The sequence below is a fragment of the Capsicum annuum genome, chromosome 10 (genome assembly GCF_002878395.1).
Source record: "Capsicum annuum cultivar UCD-10X-F1 chromosome 10, UCD10Xv1.1, whole genome shotgun sequence".
NCBI lineage: Eukaryota > Viridiplantae > Streptophyta > Magnoliopsida > Solanales > Solanaceae > Capsicum > Capsicum annuum.
Window position 1 is genome coordinate 123,118,580 of NC_061120.1, and position 23,138 is coordinate 123,141,717.

Consider the following 23,138-nt stretch of genomic DNA (forward strand, 5'->3'; position numbering starts at 1 on the left):
GTATGTCCAAATGCCAACTTAATAGGTTAAAAATGAACAAGGCTGTGGATTCCCATTGTTTTCCTTGGGAGATTATCAATACCTTTATTTTGAATTCCCCTTTCGTCCTATTCATTCATCAAATCAACGAAGTATTTAGATGCCTATTCATTCATCAAATCAACGAAGTATTTAGATGCTTATCGGTTTGCTTTTCAAAAATATATTTTTAAATAGCTCTTGAAACAATCTTTTTCTATTAAATTTGTAAAAAGTATTTTTTATAGATAATATTGAATAATTTATATTTGAAAGAGTTGGAATGATATAGACTAGTTGGAATGATCTAGACTATGTGGTCAGAAAGTCCTGACTGGGGGACCTTAAGAACTTTTACATGGCTTATACCCGCCAACTGCTTAAACACACAACTCAACAGATTTCCACAAAAGAACCAAAATGGAGCTGTGTTGCCTGCAGTCATTCAATATACCTCGAAGTGTCTTAGCAGAGAAGCCATTTTTGTGTGGACAGCCTATTACATTGATTCAGAGTACTAGTACTAAGAGCTGCAGCCCAAAGTTCAACAACCTCAAGTCCCTTCGTTCCAGACCTCGAACTTCAGGTAATACAATTTTACCCTGAAATTGTCACACCCTTTTGAAAATGATCAAGAATTCAGGTAATGCATGAAAAAGTGAAGGATCAATGAGTATGTTTGGTTAGGTAAGTCTAGTTTATAGTAGTACATTTCTTTAGGTGAGGGGTTCATACCAGTTATTTAAACATAGAAAGTTAGCCCAATAATTACGCGGATACATCTTAGGGAAGGGTGACAAAGGGAATTATGTTGTATACAGAGGTTAAATGTTACTAACTATTATGAGTGTAATGTTTAATTTTGTGTGCACTTAACACAACAAAGAAGAAAAGTTGCACACCCTTCACTAAATTCCTCGCTCAGCCACTATTTAGCCCATTATCCATGAGTTCCCTAATCAGATTTGAATCGGAATATATGTCCAAGGTTCAATATTGAAATAACTTTGAAGGTTTTCCGTGACTTTGAACCTTGCCATTGGCCCTCGTAGATCTCTTGGTTATCAAAAAGAAAAAAAAAATGTTTTTCAGGATGTAGTGAAGTAATCTATTTCAGTTTAAGGGATGGGGCTTGTATAAGGTTTAGCCTGTTATCAAGTATGTAGGAGGGGGTAGTTGAATCCTTAAAAACATTTTGAGTTAAATTCCTTTCCTTTTTTAAGTACTTTTTTACCCCTCTCCACGAGCTCCCACCCTTTTTGCTTCCTTGTTGACTCGAACCCACAACCTTAGGATTGAAGGTGAGGGGAGCTTATTAGCCGAGCAACTCCTTGTCATCACTTAATTCTTTTTCACTGTATACAATGTTCCATTTTGAAGAGTGAGTGGGGAATCATTTTTAGCTGTATTTTTCCTTTACAGCTGTGTAATCTTGTTTATTTGCTCGTTTCCTACATGTTGTAGAAACACAGATAATCTAGGCAATGTGGAGAAACTTATTTTCAGATATTTCTATTTCTCAAAGATGAAATATTAATTTAGAAGGAAAAATTGCAATCTTTATCAATTTCCTTTCAAATCTTTTACTTGTACTCTGTAAATTTGGCTGGGCATTCATCTAATTACTGGTAACAGTGGAAAGAAAAAGCATTTAAATGTTTGTTAATAACTAAATTCAACCATTAATTACTGGCAATGAGGTATCTTTGCAAATGGCAGATGGTTTCAATCAGGGAAATGGTACCTGAATCTGGAAGAGCTTAATGCTTATAGTAGAGTCCTAAGTTATTATAAGTTATTTCCTATAAAGCATTTTCCGAAGTCGAGTATATAGATAAGGCTTCATAGCCTAGCTAGAACCTCCTTCAATGTGAAAACTTCATATAGATGAATTATTGAGATGTGTTATTATGCCTTTTATAGAAAGAAACAAATTTAGTCATTTCTCTCATGTGGTCTAGAGTTGCTTAATAAATATGCAATCTTCTAAGAAGTGTTATAATTCTATGGATATATGAATGTGCAGCAAAAATCAGCTCATTGAAACCACAAGGAACTACAAAAGACGTCAAATCAAAAGATGGAAATTTTGTTTTTGTTGCCGGTGCAACCGGTAGGGTTGGTTCTCGGACTGTAAGGTTGTATTTTGTTTTCGACATTGACTTTAGATTATATAAATCCATTAAGCCTACTATTAAGTGTATATTGCTGAAAGACAAAGAACGTTTTCAGGGAGCTTTTGAAATTAGGCTTTAATGTTCGAGCGGGAGTTCGGAGTGCTCAAAGAGCTCAACCTCTTGTCAAAGTAAAAATTCTGGCTTGTGGAAACATATTGATTTTACTAGTCAACTTGATTCTGGATCTTTTGTGACTCATAAATTGTTCCTTGTTACAGAGTGTTGAGCAGATAAAATTTGAGAATGCTGCAGATGGAGGAGCAAAAGGTAAGATTGATGCAGAAAGAATCTCTCATGTCTGATTATGGTATTAGCAGTTTAGAGTAAATGCGCTTCTTTGGAACATCACATTTTACATTTGGTCTTTAGCCCAGCTATAGAGAAGCTTGAAATTGTGGAATGCGATTTGGAGAAAACTGACCAGATTAGGCCTGCACTGGGCGATGCATCAATTGTTATATGTTGCATTGGTGCCAGTGAAAAGGACATCTTTGATGCTCTTGGACCATATCGAATTGATTACCAGGCCACTAAGAACCTTATAGATGCAGGTAAAAGGAATTCTAATTTAAGTTGTAGATTTTCTCATTACTATGCCAACAAGTTGGTCATACTCTCCCAAGGAAATTGTTGTACTCGATCTTTTCTCCTCATACTGTCCTCTTCAGTTAGTTCCTACAGAAGCAATTTCTGTTGACTTGCCAATAAATTACTCAACAATGAGTGATAGAAAGTTGATTTCCTACTGTGTGCAGCAACTGTCGCAGAAGTTGACCACTTTATCTTGCTCACGTCTTTGGGAACAAACAAGGTCGGTTTTCCTGCAGCCATTCTCAAGTAAGTCTGGGAGTCTTCTGATTCACATGAGAGTCCCTGGAAGATGTATTTGGCTTTAAATATGAAAATGCTTGGTTATTTCACTGACTCTCTCTTTTCTTCTGGTATGGAAGTTTATTTTGGGGAGTCCTCATTTGGAAAAGGAAAGCAGAAGAGGCACTGCTAGCCAGTGGGCTTCCTTATACTGTGAGTTCTCCCCTATTTTATGCATGGGAAGGATACAAAAGTGAGGTGATCTGTGTGTTAACTGCAATATGGTGCTCACATTTCACTCTGCTATTTCAGATTGTGAGACCTGGAGGAATGGAACGTCCCACTGACTCTTTCAAAGAAACTAACAATATTACTCTTTCGGAGGAAGATACTTTATTTGGTGGTCTCGTGTCAAACCTTCAGGTTCCTACGAAGCTTTATTTGCAATTAAAATTTCTTCAAGCATATACCTCTTTAGGGCTAAGTTGCTCGGACTCTTCAAAAATGTCTACGGGTGCGTATCGGATCCTCCAAAAATAGTGTATTTCTGAAGGATCCGACACGGGTGCGGCAACATTTTTGGAGAGTCTGAGCAACTTAGCTTTAGGGTAACTTGATATGTTATCTGCACTAACAAAATTTGACATGATATGAAAATACATTCCAGCGTAAATGGGCTTGTCATGTGGTTAACCGTTCAGAGATAAATAATATTTTCCTTAAGTAGTTTTCATGTCGAAATCAAACTAGCCGCTCTTTTATATTTTGTTCCATGAAAGGTTCTTTTTTTCTTTTTTTTTAATTTTGTGTCTCAACTAAAAGTTTGCATTCACTGCTTAAAGTCAAAAGATTCCTTTGTGGCTCAAGTTTCATGAGAGGGATAGTCCAACATCACATAATGAATAATACCACTGGTGCACCGTGAAAACAAGCATAAAAGCTCAAGCATCCATTGATGAACAAAGGAGAAAACAGAGAAATAAAGAAGAAAAACGGAGAATTTTATTATCTGATAAACTGATCTGCTATTGTACAATAGCAACTATATATATGCACTCTCACACCTCACCAAAATATCTTCTTAACCGACTTAACTACCTTCCCAATTGACATCGAATGTACAGCTAATAATCAATTCCCTAACCAACTGATGAACAGTAATAAAAGAAAAGAGGAAAACAGTAAAAATAGTTTCAATGCAACAATAATAAAAGAAAAGAGGAAAACAGTAAAAATAGTTTCAATGCAATAGTAATAACGGACTAGCTAACTTCACTGTATTGCAACATGCACAGAAATTCATGTTACATACATGACCCAAAATGTCTAAATGGGTGATGACCGATTATGAATTGAAAATCACTATGCGTTTTGATATCCCGGTAGCATTTTATCTGGGCTGTCAGGGGTAGCTCCTCTTATCAGCATCATTTACTTGTCTTGGATATTTTATAAAGTCACATGAGACTTATTGACATTAAGAAAAGTGGTTGAAGTATTTGATAAGCATCACAAATTCTTTCTACGTAAGGAGCTAGCAATTTACAGTTGTCAGCAGCTAAGACAACTCTGATTGATCAGGTAGCAGAATTAATGGCAGTTATGGCAAAGAACCGTAGCCTTTCGTACTGTAAAGTGGTTGAAGTAATTGCAGAAACAACAGCACCGTTGACCCCCATGGAGGACCTTCTTGCAAAAATTCCTCCCCAGCGTGTTCAGGTTTCCCCAACCAAGGTAATTTCATTTAGTTCTTCATGGAAAACAGAGATGATGTAGTGGAAAATTGCTATTATACAGAATTATGATAATTGAGGCACTCAATTATTTTTATGAAATATTCTTTCTTCACTTTTCTTATTTTGGAAGGAACCGTCTGCTTTTTAAAAAACTATGCATTGATGAAATAATTCCACGTGCATTCATTTTCTGTATTAACTGATGAAGAAACATAGCACTCAGCCATAGGTATTTGATCCATGAATTAAATTGAGATTTCACAAGAGAACTATTCAATGTTGTCTATATAAGGGAAGGGCATATATACTCGAATACTCGTAATAAACTCACGGTGAGGACCTTAAAATCACTTCAGTTTAAATCTTATTAACCCAATCGTTTCTAGGAAACTGGTGATTTACAAAAGCCTGCAACTTCAAGCAGTATTACATCTGAGATCCCTGATGCGTCGCTCGAGAAAAAATCTGCTGAAACAAAGTTGAAAGCAGCAACATCACTCTCACCATATATTGCGTAAGCTTGATTATTTATTTTCTGTTAGGTGCATGTTTCTTCTTCAAATTAACTTAGGTTGTGTTTGTTGCGGTGGAAAATATTTTCCAACTTTGTCATGTTTGGTTGGTCTATATGTTTTGGAAAATAAGTTTCTTAAAAATGAGGAATATGACTTTCCTAATCGAAGTAGGGAAAATAAGTCCTATAAGTAACATACCAATTTCAATGTCTCCTCCCCATCCATCCAACGCCCTCAACCCACACTCCTTGACAATCTATTCCCTGCCCACCTCTCAACCCATCCTACCACGACACTGTTCTGTTAAATGACATATAAATTCTCTTGGGATAATTTTTTTTTTTTTTCCTTGCTTACCATACACTAGAAAATAAGTAAGAACCCCACTTGTTTCCAAGAAAACATTTTCCTTCCTACCAAACAGACCCTAAGATTATTATTTTTTTTTTTAAACTTTTCTGGAAGTATGAAGATCTAAAGCCACCAACATCTCCTGCTCCAACCCCTAGCATAAGCACAGGTTCGACCAAAGAAGGCAAAGCAGGGTCAACAGTGGCAGCAAATTATTCACTACCTTCTTCCGAAATTAGTTCTTCAGAAAGCTCAATCATGACACTGATAGCAAAACTCAGTAGACAGACAAAAAGAAAACATCTTCCTCACCTAATCCATTGTAACCTCATCTGCGGCCTCTCCACTTTAATTTTCACTGTTGTTGACTGCATACAATATGTGATTAGACAGCTCAGAATCTTTGAAGTAGAATCATCATGGTTCACAGTAATCTGGAATTTCCAATTCATGGTGAAAAAACATGATATGCGCTCGGAAAACTCCTTAAGTGTGAATGGATGTGTAAATCTCTTTAATGCAAGGAATATGCTTTGTATTTTCAGTGTGTTCTTGTCTCATGGAGCCTGATCTAATGATATTTATTAAGGAATATATCCAAGAAAATAAAGGAAATATGAAGTCCTGTTATTCACTTAAGTATCATAATTGAAGCTTCGCCTACAGGCTTCACTGAAATCTTGCATATCATTACTGTTATTATCACAGTTATGCAGATCTTAAACCGCCTACATCTCCTAGTCCAAATCCTCCCGATGGTCGCCAAGAAGGTGCAAATGGAGCAGAAGATTGCAAACCCACTGAGGCAGCCTCTTCTGTTGTCGATCATACTTTTGACAAAGCAGAATTGCTGAATACAAGGCCTTTGTCTCCATACACTGCGTTAAGTCATTCCTGAGTTAGTCCAACTACTTAAGCACAAATATAATGTATCTTATTTGCTGACTAATTCAATCTTGACAGTTATGAAGATTTAAAGCCACCTACGTCTCCAAGTCCAACAGCGAGTGGTCCGAAAACCTCAATATCAGCAGAAACCGCACCACAACTTGCTGGAGGAAATGACATCTCAGCTAGCATCACTACCATTTCCACTGAGAAGGATCCTTCCCATACTGTAGCTTATTTTCTTTCTCCATATGCTGTGTAAGTAGAGATGGCTCTTCTTTCGACATGTTGAACAAATTTGATTTCAAAAGCAATTTCTTCAACTATCTTCTACACAAAATGGCATTTATTGTGGTGGAATGACTTCTTTAATGTGCTTCTTCCTCAGTTTCTATGGATTGCAATTTTTTTCAAGTGGAGTAGTCTTTGGACCATTTAATCATCTACGGTCTGATTTGTGTTGCCAGTTATGAAGATTTAAAGCCACCAACATCCCCAACTCCATCACCAAGTGGTCCGAAAGCCTCAACAACAGTGGAAGTAACATCACCAGTTAATGGAGACAACGATGTGGCAATTGATAGTGTTACCAATTCTGCCAAGGAGGATTCATCAAAAAAATTAGCTTTCTGTCATTCTCCGTACCCTGCGTAAGTAGAGATAACATTGCACTGCGTTAATTTTGATAGGAACGGGATAACAACTATGTTTCCTTCATTTTTTCCTATTTGAGAACAAGTGGAAGTATGTTTTCAATAACTTGACCATATATTTAGACTTTGGGTCCACTTTCTTGATCAGATCTTTGTCCTGGAAAGAACAAAAAACAAGATAAAAATGGATAAAGTAAAATACTCGATGTTGAGCCATAATAGTCTCATTTCTTGTCTTGATGTATTATGTGGTTTGATGCTAGTAGCCAATGTTGCAGTTGCTACAAGTGTTAAAGACTAAAAGGTAGTATTATGTTTTAGATATCTCCAGTCCTCCTGAAAAATGAAGGAATGGCATTATCAATGCCATGTTTGTCACTTCTTTGCTTGTTTAAGCTGAGCTATCAAACTGAACTTTCCGTCTTTCCTTGCATTGAACAGGTATGAGGACTTCAAGCCTCCAAGTTCGCCAACACCATCTTTTAAGAAACTGTGATAGGTTGGAATCTAGTTCTGTTTTGCTTCCAGTAATAATTAACTAGTTGCATCTCCGGAAGCCTCTGGCGTAATGCATCATCTCAATCATTACAGCTGGAGCAATTTTTGATGTCTTTATTTCATTCTTTCACTTGTATTTGACTTGTTGGTGCCAACTTGCATACTGTCAACTGTTACTCTATTAGCATTCAGATGTTATTGTATAAAATGAGACCACATTTTCCTGCTTCGTGCGTCAAAAGTAAAAGAAAATTTCAAATTTGGACAAAAGTAGTTTATAAGTTACAAGGCAAAGAAGTGTGGACAATCACTTTTTGGGGCAATAGTTAATTTGATGGAGCTTGTAGCCTGTACTCTGTAGGCCGGATTTGGGACAGTGATATTTGGTTGATTATATGTAACTAAGGCAAATTAATTAAGGGTGACAAAAATGTTTCAAAACTAAAAAAGAGTGCCATAAGTTTTAAATATTGAGTAGAAGTGACAATTTTAAGATTAGTGTTAATGACACTAATTTTAAGACCTTTAAGTTTTATTATTTACACAAATATTCCTACACCATATTTACATAAAGATCCCTACATCATCACCATCACTCCTCCTCCACAACCTTTTAGTTGCCGCCGCTGCCACCTCCTCTTCCTCCACTATCACTACCATTGCCACCTCTTTCCGATTCACCATTATTTCCTCCCTCTACATAACTATTGCCTAGTTTTCTTCTTTCTCTTCCACTACCGTGGCTATCAACACCACAACAAATGTCATCTTCTCAATCGACGTCACCACCAACACCACTACCTCCATTTTTACTATAAATATCAATTTTGCGTGGGTTCCTTGTCCAATCAGATTTTTTTCAGAAATTAAGTAAGTATCGAAGTTGCTGCAGCAACTTCGATAGTTGTTGTAACACAACAACTAATAGTAATTGTTGCAGCAATTACCGTAGTTGCTGAATTTGTTGAATTATTTCTTCATTCATTTTTAAAAGAAATCAAAAATTTTCTTTTCAAACTTTTCAATTTTTTTTAAAAATAGTCCATGAAAATTAAAAAAGAAAAGAAGAAGAGAAGATGGAACAAGAGGAAAATCTAGAGAGAAAGAAGAAGAAGAAGAAGAAGAAGAAGAAGAAGAAGAAGAAGAAGATGGAAAAAAGCAATTTGGAGAGAGAAAGAAAAAAAAAAGATTGAAAGATAAGAAAATGAGGGAAATTCTAAAATTTGAAATTTGAAGTTGTAGGACTTTTAAAGTTTTTTTAAAGTTTTTAAAAATTACACTTTACACCTCAATTAACTTAATCACAATTTAAATGAAACTTTGATTTTCGCTGATCAAAGTTGTCACCATTTTTAATTTAAAGATTTTTTCGTCACCTCCTACCTAATTTTCTCAAGTAACTATCAAAAGAATATCACATAGTCAGCTGAAATATCTAGAAAAATGAGTCCATAGATCCTTTCAAGTCTTTAATTAAAAAAAGGGGACAAGTGGGTCCCACAATATTATTAAGTTAAAAAAAATAAAGTCGCTTAAACAATTAGGACAGTTGTTCGATAACTATATTGGTTGTCTCAACAACTTCGCACAGTTGTTGAACAACTTCACAAAGTTGTCGAACAACTATCATTGCAAAGTTGTTGGAACGAAAATATTTTTAAAAAAAAACTGAAAAAATTTTCTTCACTTTATTTTTAAAATTTGAAGGACCTCACTTAATTGGAAACTTGTTTGTCCCTTTTAATTGAGAATCGCTGAAATATCAGATAACTAATTGGAGCGGCCATATTTGCAGAAGAAAATAAATTCTAATTTGGTCCCTCAAGTATTGTCATATTGAAATTTTGGTTTCATAAAATTGGATTTGATAAATTTAACTTCCAATTATGGGGATGCAAGTACATATTGGGCAGTTTTGGCACATTGTGAATTGATTCACTTGTTTTGTTAGAGGAATGAAATTTAAAGAGACTTCACCTTTTCTGGATTTGCGATTCTATACAAAGCTAGAATGTTGAAATAGCATTCTTATATATTTGTACAAAATGTCATTTAGCAGATTCATCAACTTCAAGAATCAATTTGGTTATACTTCTGTTGAAGCTGAAATATACAGTTGGCTCGGTCATTGCTTTAATTATGAAAATATGAATATTCAAAAGAAAAAGTTTATTATTGGTCTATTACCATAATTAGAATGAAAAGTTACCAACATGGGTTAGTGATGTCGTAGTGGGACTACTTCATCTTTAACCAGAGGTTTTGAGTTCGAGCTTGAATATGGAGAAAGTCTTGTTGGGAGCATCACTCTCAGAATAGGCGCTACAATGCGCGATCCGAATTAATTAGATCTCCAATGCGGATACCGAACAACGACTGAAAACCAAAAATAAAAAAAAATAAAAGTTTATGAAAGTCAATGCGCATAGAACAAGAGTCAATATGTTGGATATCAAAGAAGCATACAGGAATAACAAATAAATTGGTACCCATACAAATAACATGTCCAAATAGTTGGAAAAAAAGATATAGAGATAACAAAAATCATTGAACCAAAATAGTAGGTCAAAGTAGATGGTAAAAAGAATACACAGGAAACGCTAGAGGAAGGGGCAGTGGCGGAACCAACATCTCAACTAAGGAGGTTCAAAATTGAAAAATGTGAACAAAAGAATTAGTTGAAGGGGGTTCAACGTCTACTATATATACATAAAAAATAATTTTAAGCTTATATAAATAGTATAATTTTTCGCCGATCCGAACCCCCTCACTTACAGCTAGCTCCGCCACTGGGAAGGGGATGAACTGTCAACCTTGTGGTTAACAGCCCACACACTTTAACCAACTGAGCTACTCCCGCTTTGGCTAGAGACTTTGACAATTGAGTTAAAAGTGACAAAAGAGTTTGAAAATGAGTGTATGTGACTCAAGTTTTGATAGTTGAGTGTACATGACAATTAATTTATTATGGATTAAAAAAGTAGGAAAAGTTTGAGAATAACTCACAAATTTTTTAATTTACACTTTGATCCAATGTAAAATCTAATATGACTAGAATCGGAGAGAAAAAATGTGTGTTTTTCTCTTCTCATTTATTATTATTTTCTCTCTCTTCATGATTTTTGTTGTTTATTATTTTTGCTGCTTTATTCATCATCTTTTGCTTCATTATAGTTATCTTCTTCATAATTATCATAATCATCTTCTTCTTGCTGACCATTGTAGTTGTTGTTACCGCTACAACTACTACTTGGCCAAATTTTAGGTCAAATTTTATTTCGTATATCACTTTGGCATTACTTCATAGGTGACTTTAGTAAGTAAAATTATAATTTTAGTTGAATTTCTCATCTGGGTATACTGTTACTGTTGTTTTTTCAACAATGGATAGAACCCGAACATAGAGGCGGCTCAATCCTTTCGGAGAAAAGGCGTCCGCCTAAGACCCCCCCCTCCAAAAAAAATAAAATTTGAGGGGCCTCATTTGTTTTAGAAATAATAAATTACAAATTTTAAGAAATATATTAAATACTATTTATAGAAAAAAGAAACTTGTTATATTAAAAAAATTTAGGAGTTTGATATCGTAAAAACTTTTTAATGCATTGACTATATTATTAATTAAAAAAGAATTACTCCCTCCGTCTCAAATAATGTGTCATCATTTCCTTTTTAATCTGTTCCAAAATAAGTGCCGCCTTTCCTTATTAGGCAACTTTTTAAAGACACAATTACCCTTTTACCCTTATTAGTCCCACTTAATTAAAAAAATATATTGGCACATTTTTTTATAAAGGATAATTTAGTAAACTTTACCAAGTCTTTCCTTTTTTCTTAAACTCCGTGCTCGGTCAAATGGCGATACATAAAATGGGACAGAGGGAGTATTAAATACAATTATATAATTTTAAAAATAGACTTAATAAAAATAATTATTTTTTCTTAAAAACGTAAGGTCTCCGTTTGATTTTTGTCTTAGGCCATAGATTTGTTTGAGCCATCCCTGCCCGAACATGAATGCAACATATGAGTCATCTGTTGCAATAGAAGATTCATATATTGGATTCATATTTATGATTCTATAGTGTTGTAACATGAATCAAACTGATAGGTCATCTGTTGCAACAGAGGCCTCTATAGCAACAGATTACTCACATGTTGCAATAGAACTTGAAGTTGATTCCAACAGATAAGTCATCTATTGCAACTGGTGAGTTATCTGTTGCAACAGATGACTCACCTATTGGTATTCATGTTACAAAACTATAGAACCTGAAGTTGATTCTAACAGAAGATTCATCTGTTGCAATAGGTTAGTGATTTGTTTCAACAAGTCACTTATATGTTAGAATCAACTTCAAAGGTTCTGTAGTACTATAATATCTATCCCAACATGTGAGTCATCTATTACAATAGATGGATAATTTGTTGCAACTGATGAGTCACCTATTCCAACAAATAACTCATTTGTTAGAATTAATTTCAGGTTTTATATTACTGTAACATAAATCTCAAAAAGTGAGTCATCTGTTGCAATAGATCACTCACTTATTGCAATATATTATTCACATGTTGTAACAGATTATCATCTGTTGGGGTTCATGTTATAGTACTGTACAATCACTATTAATTCTATTATCATGTCATTATCAATTTTTTTAACAAATGTCCTTATTTAGGTACCACTAATGGGGGGATCAATAACAATAGGGGTGGATTGTCATGGCAAATAGATACAGAAGAGCAATCAATATATTTGGCGTTAGAAGAAAGGTGAAATGATAGAGACGAAAGTTATGACAGTCCAAAGTGATATTTTGTATGATGATTTTGTGAACTTGATCATCAGCTATTGTGGACTGAATTGTCAGCCGGAAGAACTCGTCATCAACTACATGCATAACTCCTTTGAAAATCAGAGAGTACTATCAATTAAGATAACCGATTAAGTTCGATTGCGTGCTTATCTAAGTGATTAAGCTAGGCCAGAGTCAAGGTGTACGTGGTTGAAAAGATGAGAGAGAATGAGACCCAGAATATAGAAGAAGAACAACAAGACATGTTTGATGATAAATTAGATGAACTGGACATGAATATTCCAGATAACAATCAAACACCTACGTCCGTTGTTGCGAGCAATACGGCAGGTAGTTCTTCTCAATCAAAACAGTCGAGCAATCGTCAAAATGACACGACTGATTTTTAAAAGGGAATGTCATCCAAGAATAAGATAGAACTATCTACTTATTTTTTAATTGCGTGCTTGAAAAAAGATTTCAAACTAAAGAAGGGGATTAATTCAAGTAAAGTCTTTTCTTTTAGATGTGCTAATCCGAACTGCAAATAGTGGTTAAGGACTATAAAATACTTAAGTTCTGACAGATTTGTCATTAATGTTTATGAAAAGTATTACAATGTATTTTGGATCATATTACGGGTCATAATCCTCACGCCACAACAAAGGTCCTCAATAAATATTTCCAAAATAGATTCCCCAATGGCAAATGCCCTTCTACAAGTGATATGGCCAATCAACTCCTTACTGAATTGGGTGTTACGGTCAACTATTAGAAGATATATATGGTGATACAAGAAAGACAAGGGAATTACGAAATCACACTCCAAAAATAGTCCACAAACTACAAATAGCCGAGGACCTTTAGAGGCCACTCTCAGATTCAACAAACAATCTACAAAACGAGATGAACAAGGGTGTTTAACACACCAAAACAGCCAACCTAAACTATGTTAACAACCATGAGATGATGAACAAGATGAACAACAACAAGATGAATAATAATAACTCACGGGTTGAATTACTAAAACACAAACACACACACGGATACAAGAATTAAAAGGATAGTTAGTGATACTGGATTATTACAAGATTAAGAACCAAGTGTATTTCAAAACCAACCCCTAATGAATGTAACAATCAACCCCACACTCTTACGGTGACCGCCAAGGAAATCAACTCATCTTAAGATCATCCGTTTCCAAGAAAAGAACAATATTGACTTTTCCAAGCCTTAAACTACAGTGGCTATTCCAAGCCCTAACTAAGAACTACACAAAGGTGTTCTACTCTCAAGAAAGAGGATTTTTAATGTCTCAAAATATCATCATTCAAAAACTAATGAGAGAAAACCTAAAAAGTCCTACTTATAGTATATTACAAAAGAAGACAAAAAGACCACTTTGCCCTTAATGAGAGGGGCGACCATGGTGTGTAAATACACCATGTGCAATGTCCAAAATACCTTTAATAAAGGGGCAGCCAAGGTGTGTAGGACTTGAATGAATGGTGCCTCTTCAATGCTTTCAAAACCAAGGATGGTTTATACTTCAAGGCTTGTGGTTCTCGGGTTAACAACAATGTAAGCATCCAATCAACCTTTCACACATAGGATTGCTTTAAGTCATGCTCAAAACGGGCCTTCTTTGCATATCCTTGTGCTCTCAGGATGACCAAATCTTGAGCCTTTAGGTGTTGTCCTCCAAAGATGTCATTAAAAGCAAAGGTTGTCATTCGACTTGTATCATCCTCTCTCCTTGAAAAGGATTCAACCTCGAATCCATACCTTGCAAAACAAGAGAACAAACAAACAAGCACAACTTCCTCATGGCATGAGGATTAGAGTTAGCACAATAATAAACATCATCATGCCAAGGCAGAACATACTTGAAATATAACCATGAATCCATTGTGTTAGTCATGAAAAGCTTAGCAAAAATGTCAAGACACCCTACGACTCGTAGGGTGAGTCGTAGACAAGACAGTGAGCATAAAATTTTAGAAAATTGTCAAGGACCAAAAATCTGGGGCATTACACTATATCAGTGTGAGTTGTGAGGTGTTGTACAATGAAGAGAGTTTATTTTATTGGAGGGTAATGGTTAGAACAATCAGAGTTAACTAGTGAATTGAAGTACTAGAGTTAGTCCCTTTGATTATAGAGTTGCAATCTAAAATCATTTTTTGAAGTTCGTGGAGGTTGATCCAAAATTTTACACATTATAGGTCATGATTTTTACTTCCTTCTCTAGAAAGTTTTCCACAGTAAATCTTGAGTTATTTACTTTAAAAAATTTTACTTATTGATTTGGAAACCTGGTTCATGTACTGAGTAACTAGTTCTTTTCACAAGTTTTTCTTCTTATTCTTAAATATGCTGTAAAAAGAAGCACATTTTTGTGAATTAAAATTGATTTATCTCTACTATAATCTTATAAAATTAAATAGTATAATCCTTTTTTTAATAAACAATTTTAGATAGAGTAAAATGAAATCCTACTTGGTGGAAAAATATTATAAAAATAAGTTAGTCAAATAACTCTTATAATTAATTCTATTTAATTAAATTTTTGTAGCATTACATGGTACATCACAAAAGAAATTATATTATAGTACATACAAATTTAAAAGAAACTTTTAACTAATGCTAATTGGTGCGACATGAGAATGAGGCGATCTTCTTTTGAAATCAACTTTTAGGTAATAGCCTGGGCAAATAAAATTATAAATTTCTTCAAATTAAAAATTTTATGTTTTAAATATTCGTAATATTATTGGATCCTTTGCTGGGACTAGTACAAGAGCTAGTGTTGAAATGCGAAAGAGAACAAGGCTGGTGGCCGATCCCTACAACATTTATCACGCCTTGTAGTAATTTAAGATTTTTATACTTATACATTTCCTTCGGCACATAACAAAGCTCGAGGGAAATGAATTGTTCCTACTTTTTTGGAAAAAAAGTATGTAAGCTCGCTCAGAAGCCGCGGCGTCTTCCTTTAGTTGGAGGCTCCTAAAATATGACTAGGGTGAAAGGACCATGTTAGCATGGGTCCAATGCGAGGGCCATTTTAAATATTTAAAAATTAATTTCAACTAAAGTTTAATAAGGAAGGAAGTTTTAAAAAAATAATCACATGTATTTTATTTACACAATAATAAAATGTGATGCATCGTGCTTCCAATTAGCTGAGGTTCGACATGCAGATTTTTGTCTACACGTGAGTGTACATTTTGCACTACCACAAAATTATGTCTGTTGTCTTTCCAATTAAATCCTTTCTCCTGTACTTATTTCTGAAAGAATGATCTCGTGTTCTATTTGTGCAGCTTGGTTATTTTTTGATGGATTCTCATCACTGGGATACTGATTTTATGTGGCATATTTCTTGTTCTTTCAAAAGTAAGCTCTCTTCAAGTACTTCTCCATTTTTGCTACTTCACTAACCTACCGCGAGGTAGGCAAATCTTGGTCTTACGGATACAGCTTCTCCTGGAAAAATTCCAGGATAAAACAGAGTTAACTTTGAACATGTTGGATTTAATCATTTTAAATCCTAATTCTATCCTTATTTTCAACTGGTGCTTCCTGATGTCTTCTATGGGCATCAATATTACTAAAATGTTATGTAAAAACCTTTCAGAATTTGTTGATCTCTGAAGAATGCTAAACTTAAACTAATAGCCTCATCTTAGAAGTGATTTATATGCTAAACTTAAACTAATAGCCTCATCTTAGAAGTGATTTGTATGCACTAAGATTTTAATATTGTCTTTGTAAGAAGTTTGCGTATTTATCTTGTTCATCAAAAACTTTTTTTCAGGAGTGGATTGTAACTACTTATATTGTCTACCTAGATATTGTCGTGCTAAACCTTGTATAGAAATTAATTGGGAGAACAAGATAATGTAAAACAACGATGGCTTAGTGGATCTTCGTTGTGGAAGGTTAAGAACAATCAAGTAGTTGTATAATGATTCCTTTTCAATCCACATACAACCGGTACAAACAACAACAACATATCCAGTGTAATTCCACAATTGACGTAATCCACATACAACAGATATGTATAGTAATATATGGCCAGAGTCTTCTCATGAAACATATGAAGATTCATTTCATCGGAAGAATGTTAAGTCAAAATCACTTAAGTTGTAGCAGCAGAAGAGTATCCTTAAGTTACTCTAGAACCTAATTTCTGACCTGATAAAGCCTGGACACAAGCAACAAAACTGTCCCGCAGCTCACGACCTTCTCACTCATTGAACAGAAACAAGAAAAAAATAAGAACCATGTAAGGTGATGTGTTGTGGAAACATAGCACATTCGACACCCAAAACAAGGAATTGATGCTTGGACTTACGCAATTTTATTGGATATGATGTGGTTTTGTGTGATTGTGCAGGTAAAATAATAACAGTGGTGTTGGACTAAAAAAAAAAGAAAAGTTCTAAAAAGGGAGTACTGGTCAAGCTACGAGTCGTCAAGTCACATTACGACTCGTAGCCTGACTCGTCAAGATACCAGAAGAAAAATTGAATCTAAGCCCCTAATAAAAGGTTGAATACGACTCGTAAGAAGTGGATATGGGTCATTGGGAGCACTCGTAAGGAGACCAGTGAGCTATGCCAAGGTCTAGCATTGAAGTTATGGAAGACTACGAGTCGTAACATCAGAGTATGACTCGTAGTGACCAATCGTAAGGAGACCAGTATGTAAAGCTCTGAAGTGAAAGGTTCAAATGATAACAAGTGAAAGAAAACAGTGGGAAAGACCAAAAATTCTCCTTAAGAATCGTTTGGAAAATATTTGGAAGCCATACCAATGACATAGGTCACGACTCGTAAGGTCTAGCTACGAGTCGTGGCTTGAGTCATAGTTAGAAATCCATTTTCAGCCCTTACTACCAGTTTACGAATCCCACATAACAACCCGTAAGGAGACATTACGAATCGTAATCTGAGCATCTTTGACAGTGCTTCAATATTTTGGTCATAACTTTTTACCCTGATATCGGATTAAGGCAAAATTGGTATCATTGGAAAGCTAATTCAATTATATATCCGATGGTAGGTCTTGAGATAAAAAAATTCTAAGTATACCAAAAGTTATGCTAGTTAGATCATCGGGGTGTCACACCCATGTATCCCAATTATACTTCTATGATGTTTTAAAGTCCTATTATGTATGGGTAATTAAGTTTTCCTATTTTAGTTAGGATTTAATTTCTAGGGTGTTTTGTAATCTATAAATACCCTTTAGTCTTTGATTATACATTCGTACATTCACATAACGATTGATTTAGAAGGAAGCCATTGGGGCCAAGTTCACAAATATCTTGTTGTTCTTGGTTTGTTATTCAATTTAAGACTTTGGGATTTATTCTTTCATTATTGTGAGATTGATTTTGTAATTTTATCTGTGGATTCCATGATTGATCTCATAACTATGAGCGGCTAATTTCCTTAGCTAGGGTTATGGAACCCTGGCAGATTAATAAAATTGGAGAAGTGCCAAGTCGTTCTAGATAAAGATTCTTGCATGTATTGAATTTTCTTAATTTTTATTGATTTCTTAGTGGTGGCCAACGTTAAGATACCGCCTGTATTCACTACTTACTTTAAAAGAGAGTAGCGATTAGGAAAATAAGATCAAGACAGTAATTTAAGATGCACTTTCATCTTATAATTCTGTCATCTCATCTAATTAACTTGACACCCAAAAGATAATTGTTAAATGGGATCAAGATAAGGGCTAGTAAAGCGACATCCTGATACTCATAAGGTAAAGGGTGAAATCCATCAACTAGTCCAAAGGCGATTGATGGTACATAACTTATCAGATTCTGTATGCAAGATATCGAAATAGTTTGACAGAGCATGATAAATCTATAGAATTAGAAGCCAGCGGGAACATAAGCCTGGTGTTCATTTAGATTGTTTACAACTAAGAGCAACCAATTCTTTTTCCTTTCTAATAAAAGAGTGTGGCAAATATAGTGTGTGAGCACAAGGATAGCCTATTAAAAATAGTGATACACATTGTCCACAACAATCATGGGGGGATGCTTGTGGGTTTTAATGTCCTCTATAGGTTTTTGTTGCCGTGCATCATTTCCCTAAAGTCTTGTTCCTATTAGAGCCGGCATGTTTAGGTGTGTTGTGCTTTGTTTTGTGATGTTTTGTGTTTAACTAGGAGAAAAATGAGCATCTAGGGAAGTTAACATATTTTTTATTAATGTTACCTTTTTGTTGATAATACCTCTCCAATTATACATTTTTGAACTGTGTGATATGTATATATATGCGACTATTGTAAATCTCTTTATAGCATTAAAATTAAGGATATGATAATCATAGCTAACTTGTGCATGAACCTGATACGTAGTAGCTTGTGACATGACTCTATGCCATATGTGTGTGAGATACTACTTAGTTCTCTTCATGTGTTGAATTTAGAACTTGCCCGGTTAGTCTTGCCTAAGTCCTAGGATATGTGGCTAGGAAAAGATCATACGCCATTTTTAATTGCAGTCCGCTTTAAGCCTAAATGACCTTCCATGTGAACATTAGTATCGTTTGATCCCTTTTTTGAGCCTTATGGTCTATTTTTTTATTTTTACCTTTCACCTTCCCATTCAAGTTACAATGAACCTGTTTTAGTCCTGGTCCTCCTTGGACATTGTGCACCTCAACTCAGGCAAATCGCCTAAGTTGATGATGGCTATCATAGGAGTGTGTAATATAAAGTGGGTATGAAAAAGAAAGAAATAAAAGAAAAAGAAAGTAGGGATGGGTGTGGTAGAAAAAGAAAAGCAAATAGAAAAGAAAAAGAAAAATACTGAATAAAAGAAACCATACCCAACCTGAATATGGAATAAAGAATAAAAAGAAGAAATAAGGGTGGAGTAAAAGAAAATTTGTTAAAAGTGTGGACCCCAAAGTAAGATAGTGCCAAGGAGGCTTAGTCACTAAATATATCAATATGTATCATACCAACCCCAATCTATACTACAAGCGGAGAAAAGTCCTATAGTGATCCTAACTTGACTGTCTAGAAACTAAGGTAAAGAAAATAAAGGCAAGCCTATGGTATTTGATGCACATTGATTGAAACTTCTTTTGTGAGTGTGAGTGTCTCTAAACCGTACCCACATTGACATGCATTATTTCATATGAGTGAGTTACTTGTTTGGGTAGTGTAACTTGTTGTCACGCCTCAAATCCTATTGGGGTGGACTGGCACCCGTAATCGAGGAGGCCCGGGAGAACCAGCTCATAACCTTATACTTCCCATGCATACCTCTATGACAACCCAAAATTCGGACAACATCATGTCGAATATAAAAGAAAATAATCACCTGTATAAGCTCAATGTATATACAATACTTGGCTGTTGGAGCCATCACATCTATTAACAAAACACCACCTTGACTGTACATTAGGTCTATAAAGCCTCTAGACAATACACAGAGTTTAACTAAGGTCGGTACACACCCCGCCATATAACTACCTTCTATACAATACCAAAAGTGACTAGATATGACACGGAAAGCCTCGAAGCAAACTAGAGCTCACCAAAAGCAGCTGGATATCCTGGCTCCTACTTGTGTGGTGTATGAGCTGAGGTACCTGTGCCTGCAGCATGAAATGCAGGTCCCCCGTGGGGGACGTCAGTACGAAATATGTACTGAGTATGTAAAGCTGTAGATAATCACATATGATATAGGAGCTCAATAGAAATCAGAAACAAGTGAATAAATCGTAATAGGAGTGGACCACACTTACTAGAACTTGTGACAACCGGTACATTGTATTTATTCAATCACTTTACCTTCGTTCTTATCATCTTTGTAATCATTACTGTATTGTACTGTGACCATTAGGCTGCCTCTAATACATATCAACTGGGATCGACCCATGATAGGCTTATGCCCCTAGGATACCACCTATAAACACATAAATAGGGATCGACCCATGATAGGCATATGCCCCTAGGATACTACCCGATAAGAGAGAACTTCCATCACTTAGTTCAATTAATCTTTGAGATTGTTATTTCGGTCGCCACTGTATTTTTGATACTTTGAAATAACGATACATCAATAAGAGACATATAAATAGACCATCAATGGAATAACAATGAAGTAAGAACTCATTGGCACATCAATGAAGTATTTTGGAGTCATCAATGCCATAACAATGAAGTAGGAATTCATTTATATATAATCAATACATATAATCCTCTATCACACATATACATATGGAAAAGAACAAAGGCAAACAATATTCATACCTTAGAATTCCCCTCTTTACTATGCAATCCTGTTTGCACAAATAATAGGTGCCATTCGAAGCTCTCGAGATGACAAACGCAGTTATCGGGTTACTTTGAAATTTCTACAGTTGAATCAAAAGTAATTTAAAGGTCAAATTTGGCTAGGGTTTGTTCTTTCTCAATGATTGATAATGAAAATGAGTTTTTGAACTCATATACATGTATATATACACATATTCTCGTCCATAATATAATAGGAAATGACCAAAATGCCTTTAAAATTTAAATAATGTCAAATCTGTCCATTGGTGGACTGTTTTGATAAGCTAAAGTAGATCGACCATAAATCTTTGCTCCGATATCGGATTTGGGTGAAATTAGTATCGTTGGAAGGATAATTCAAAGGGCTTTCATTTCATATAAAGTAGGCCACCCAGTTCGTCCTGTACAAGGAGTTATGGTCGTTTGAAGTTGACCCTAAAAATCTATTTTGATAGGCTGAAGTAAAACGAGTATAACTCCTTACTCAGACGTTGGATTTGGATGAAACCAATTGAATTGGAAAGAAGACTCAAAGATATTTCTTTTCATAAGTCGCAGCTCTCCCAGTTTATTATATTAAGGGAGTAATGATCATTCGAAGTTGACCCAAAAATTTGACTGGCCTCAGTAGTTTGTGCGCAGGAAATTTTCCTGCACATTTACTATTCCCAAATATCCCGGCCACCGTTTTATAGTTTCGAACATGCTCGATTATATCCGAAACCTATCCGTTTTTAAAAATCTTTATATCATTGGAAAGCTTATTCAATAACCTTCGCATGGAACCATCGACGGGTAAATTCCGGTATAAAAAAATAAAAAAATTAATTTCATATAAATAAGACCAATACACGTACTTGAATACGCCAATACACGTACTTGAATACGGGGTGTTATATCCTTCCCCCCTTTAGGACATTCGTCCTCGAATGTTAGCGTAGTTATTCAATCGAAACAAGTTCAAGTCCATCATTAACATTCACATCATCACATAAATACTATGCATATATATAAAAAAAAACTTACTTGTTAATGTTCTAACTCCGTTTCTTGAACTTCCTCTTCATCTTTGAACAAATGAGGGTACTTAGATTTCGTTGCTTCCTTAGCTTCCCATGTAATCTCTTCCCTTTGATGAGTTCTCCAACGTACTTTCACTGATGCTATTTTTTTATTTCTCATCTTCTTAACTTGGCGATCTAGAATAGCAATAGGCACTTCCTCATAGATAAGATCTTTCGCAACTTGCACATCCTCAGTAGAAGTGATATGTGATGGATGTCCGATGTACTTTTGAAGTATTGACACATGAAATACCGGATGTACTGATGAGAGCTCTTGGGGTAGCTCTAATTCATATGCAACTTGTCTAAACCTTCGAGTGATATTATACGGGCCTATATAACGTGGACTCAACTTCCCTTTCTTGCCAAATATCATTACCCCTTTTATTAGTGATACCTTCAAAAATACCCAATCACCTATAGAAAACTCTGGCCCTCTCCTTCTACTATCCGCATATGACTTGTGTTGACTTTGGGCTATTTTCAGTCGTTGCTGAATTACTTTAACCTTCTCTATGGCTCGATAAACAAGATTCGGTCCGAACAAAAGAGTTTCACCCACTTCAAACCATCCTATTGGTGATATACACTTCCTTCCATATAAAGCTTCATATGGTGCCATTTTGATATTGGAATGATAGCTATTATTGTAGGCAAACTCAATAAGAGGTAAATGATCATCCCAGTTGCCTTTAAAGTCTATTACACAAGCTCGTAGCATATCTTCAAGTATTTGGATGGTACATTCTGCTTTTCCATCTGTTTGAGGGTGAAAACCTGTACTCAACTTCATTTGTGTTCCCAAACACCTCTGAAAAGACTTCCAAAAGTTTTTTGGTAAATTGGGTTCCCCGATCTGATATAATAGAGATTGGCACTCCATGTAATCGGACTATCTCTTTAATGTACAGCTTCGCATACTCTTCAACTATGTAAGTGGTCCTAACTGGTAGGAAATGTGCGGATTTGGTAAGCCTATCAACAATCACCCATATAGAATCAAACTTTCGGGATGTATGAGGCAAACCAATAACGAAATCCATGTTGATCATGTCCCACTTCTAGCTTGGAAGATCAATGCATTGCGTATAACCTCTGGGTTTTTGGTGTTCAACTTTAACTCTTTGACAATTTGGACATTCAGCTACAAATTCTGCAATGCTCTTCTTCATGTCATTCCACCAATACATATCTTTCAAATCTTGATACATTTTGGTTAATCCTGGATGAATGGAATACCTTGAACAATGTGCCTCTATCATAATCTTCTTTCTTAGCCCGTCTACATCCGGCACACATAATCGGTTTTGGCACTG

The 23,138-nt window shown here is 35.2% G+C and overlaps 1 protein-coding gene across 1 annotated transcript; it reads left to right on the forward strand.

Moving 5' to 3' along the window:
• The first annotated feature begins 65 nt into the window (after window positions 1-65).
• Window positions 66-7,872, forward strand: LOC107845675 (protein TIC 62, chloroplastic). The gene is made up of 14 exons (XM_016690120.2): window positions 66-604; window positions 2,045-2,156; window positions 2,251-2,323; window positions 2,414-2,462; window positions 2,570-2,746; window positions 2,951-3,032; window positions 3,146-3,218; window positions 3,318-3,428; window positions 4,587-4,739; window positions 5,128-5,255; window positions 6,316-6,489; window positions 6,571-6,753; window positions 6,963-7,145; window positions 7,590-7,872. The coding sequence occupies exons 1-14, from the start codon at window positions 439-441 to the stop codon at window positions 7,642-7,644; spliced, it is 1,719 nt and encodes a 572-aa protein (XP_016545606.2). The 5' UTR covers window positions 66-438; the 3' UTR covers window positions 7,645-7,872.
• Window positions 7,873-23,138: the final 15,266 nt, after the last annotated feature.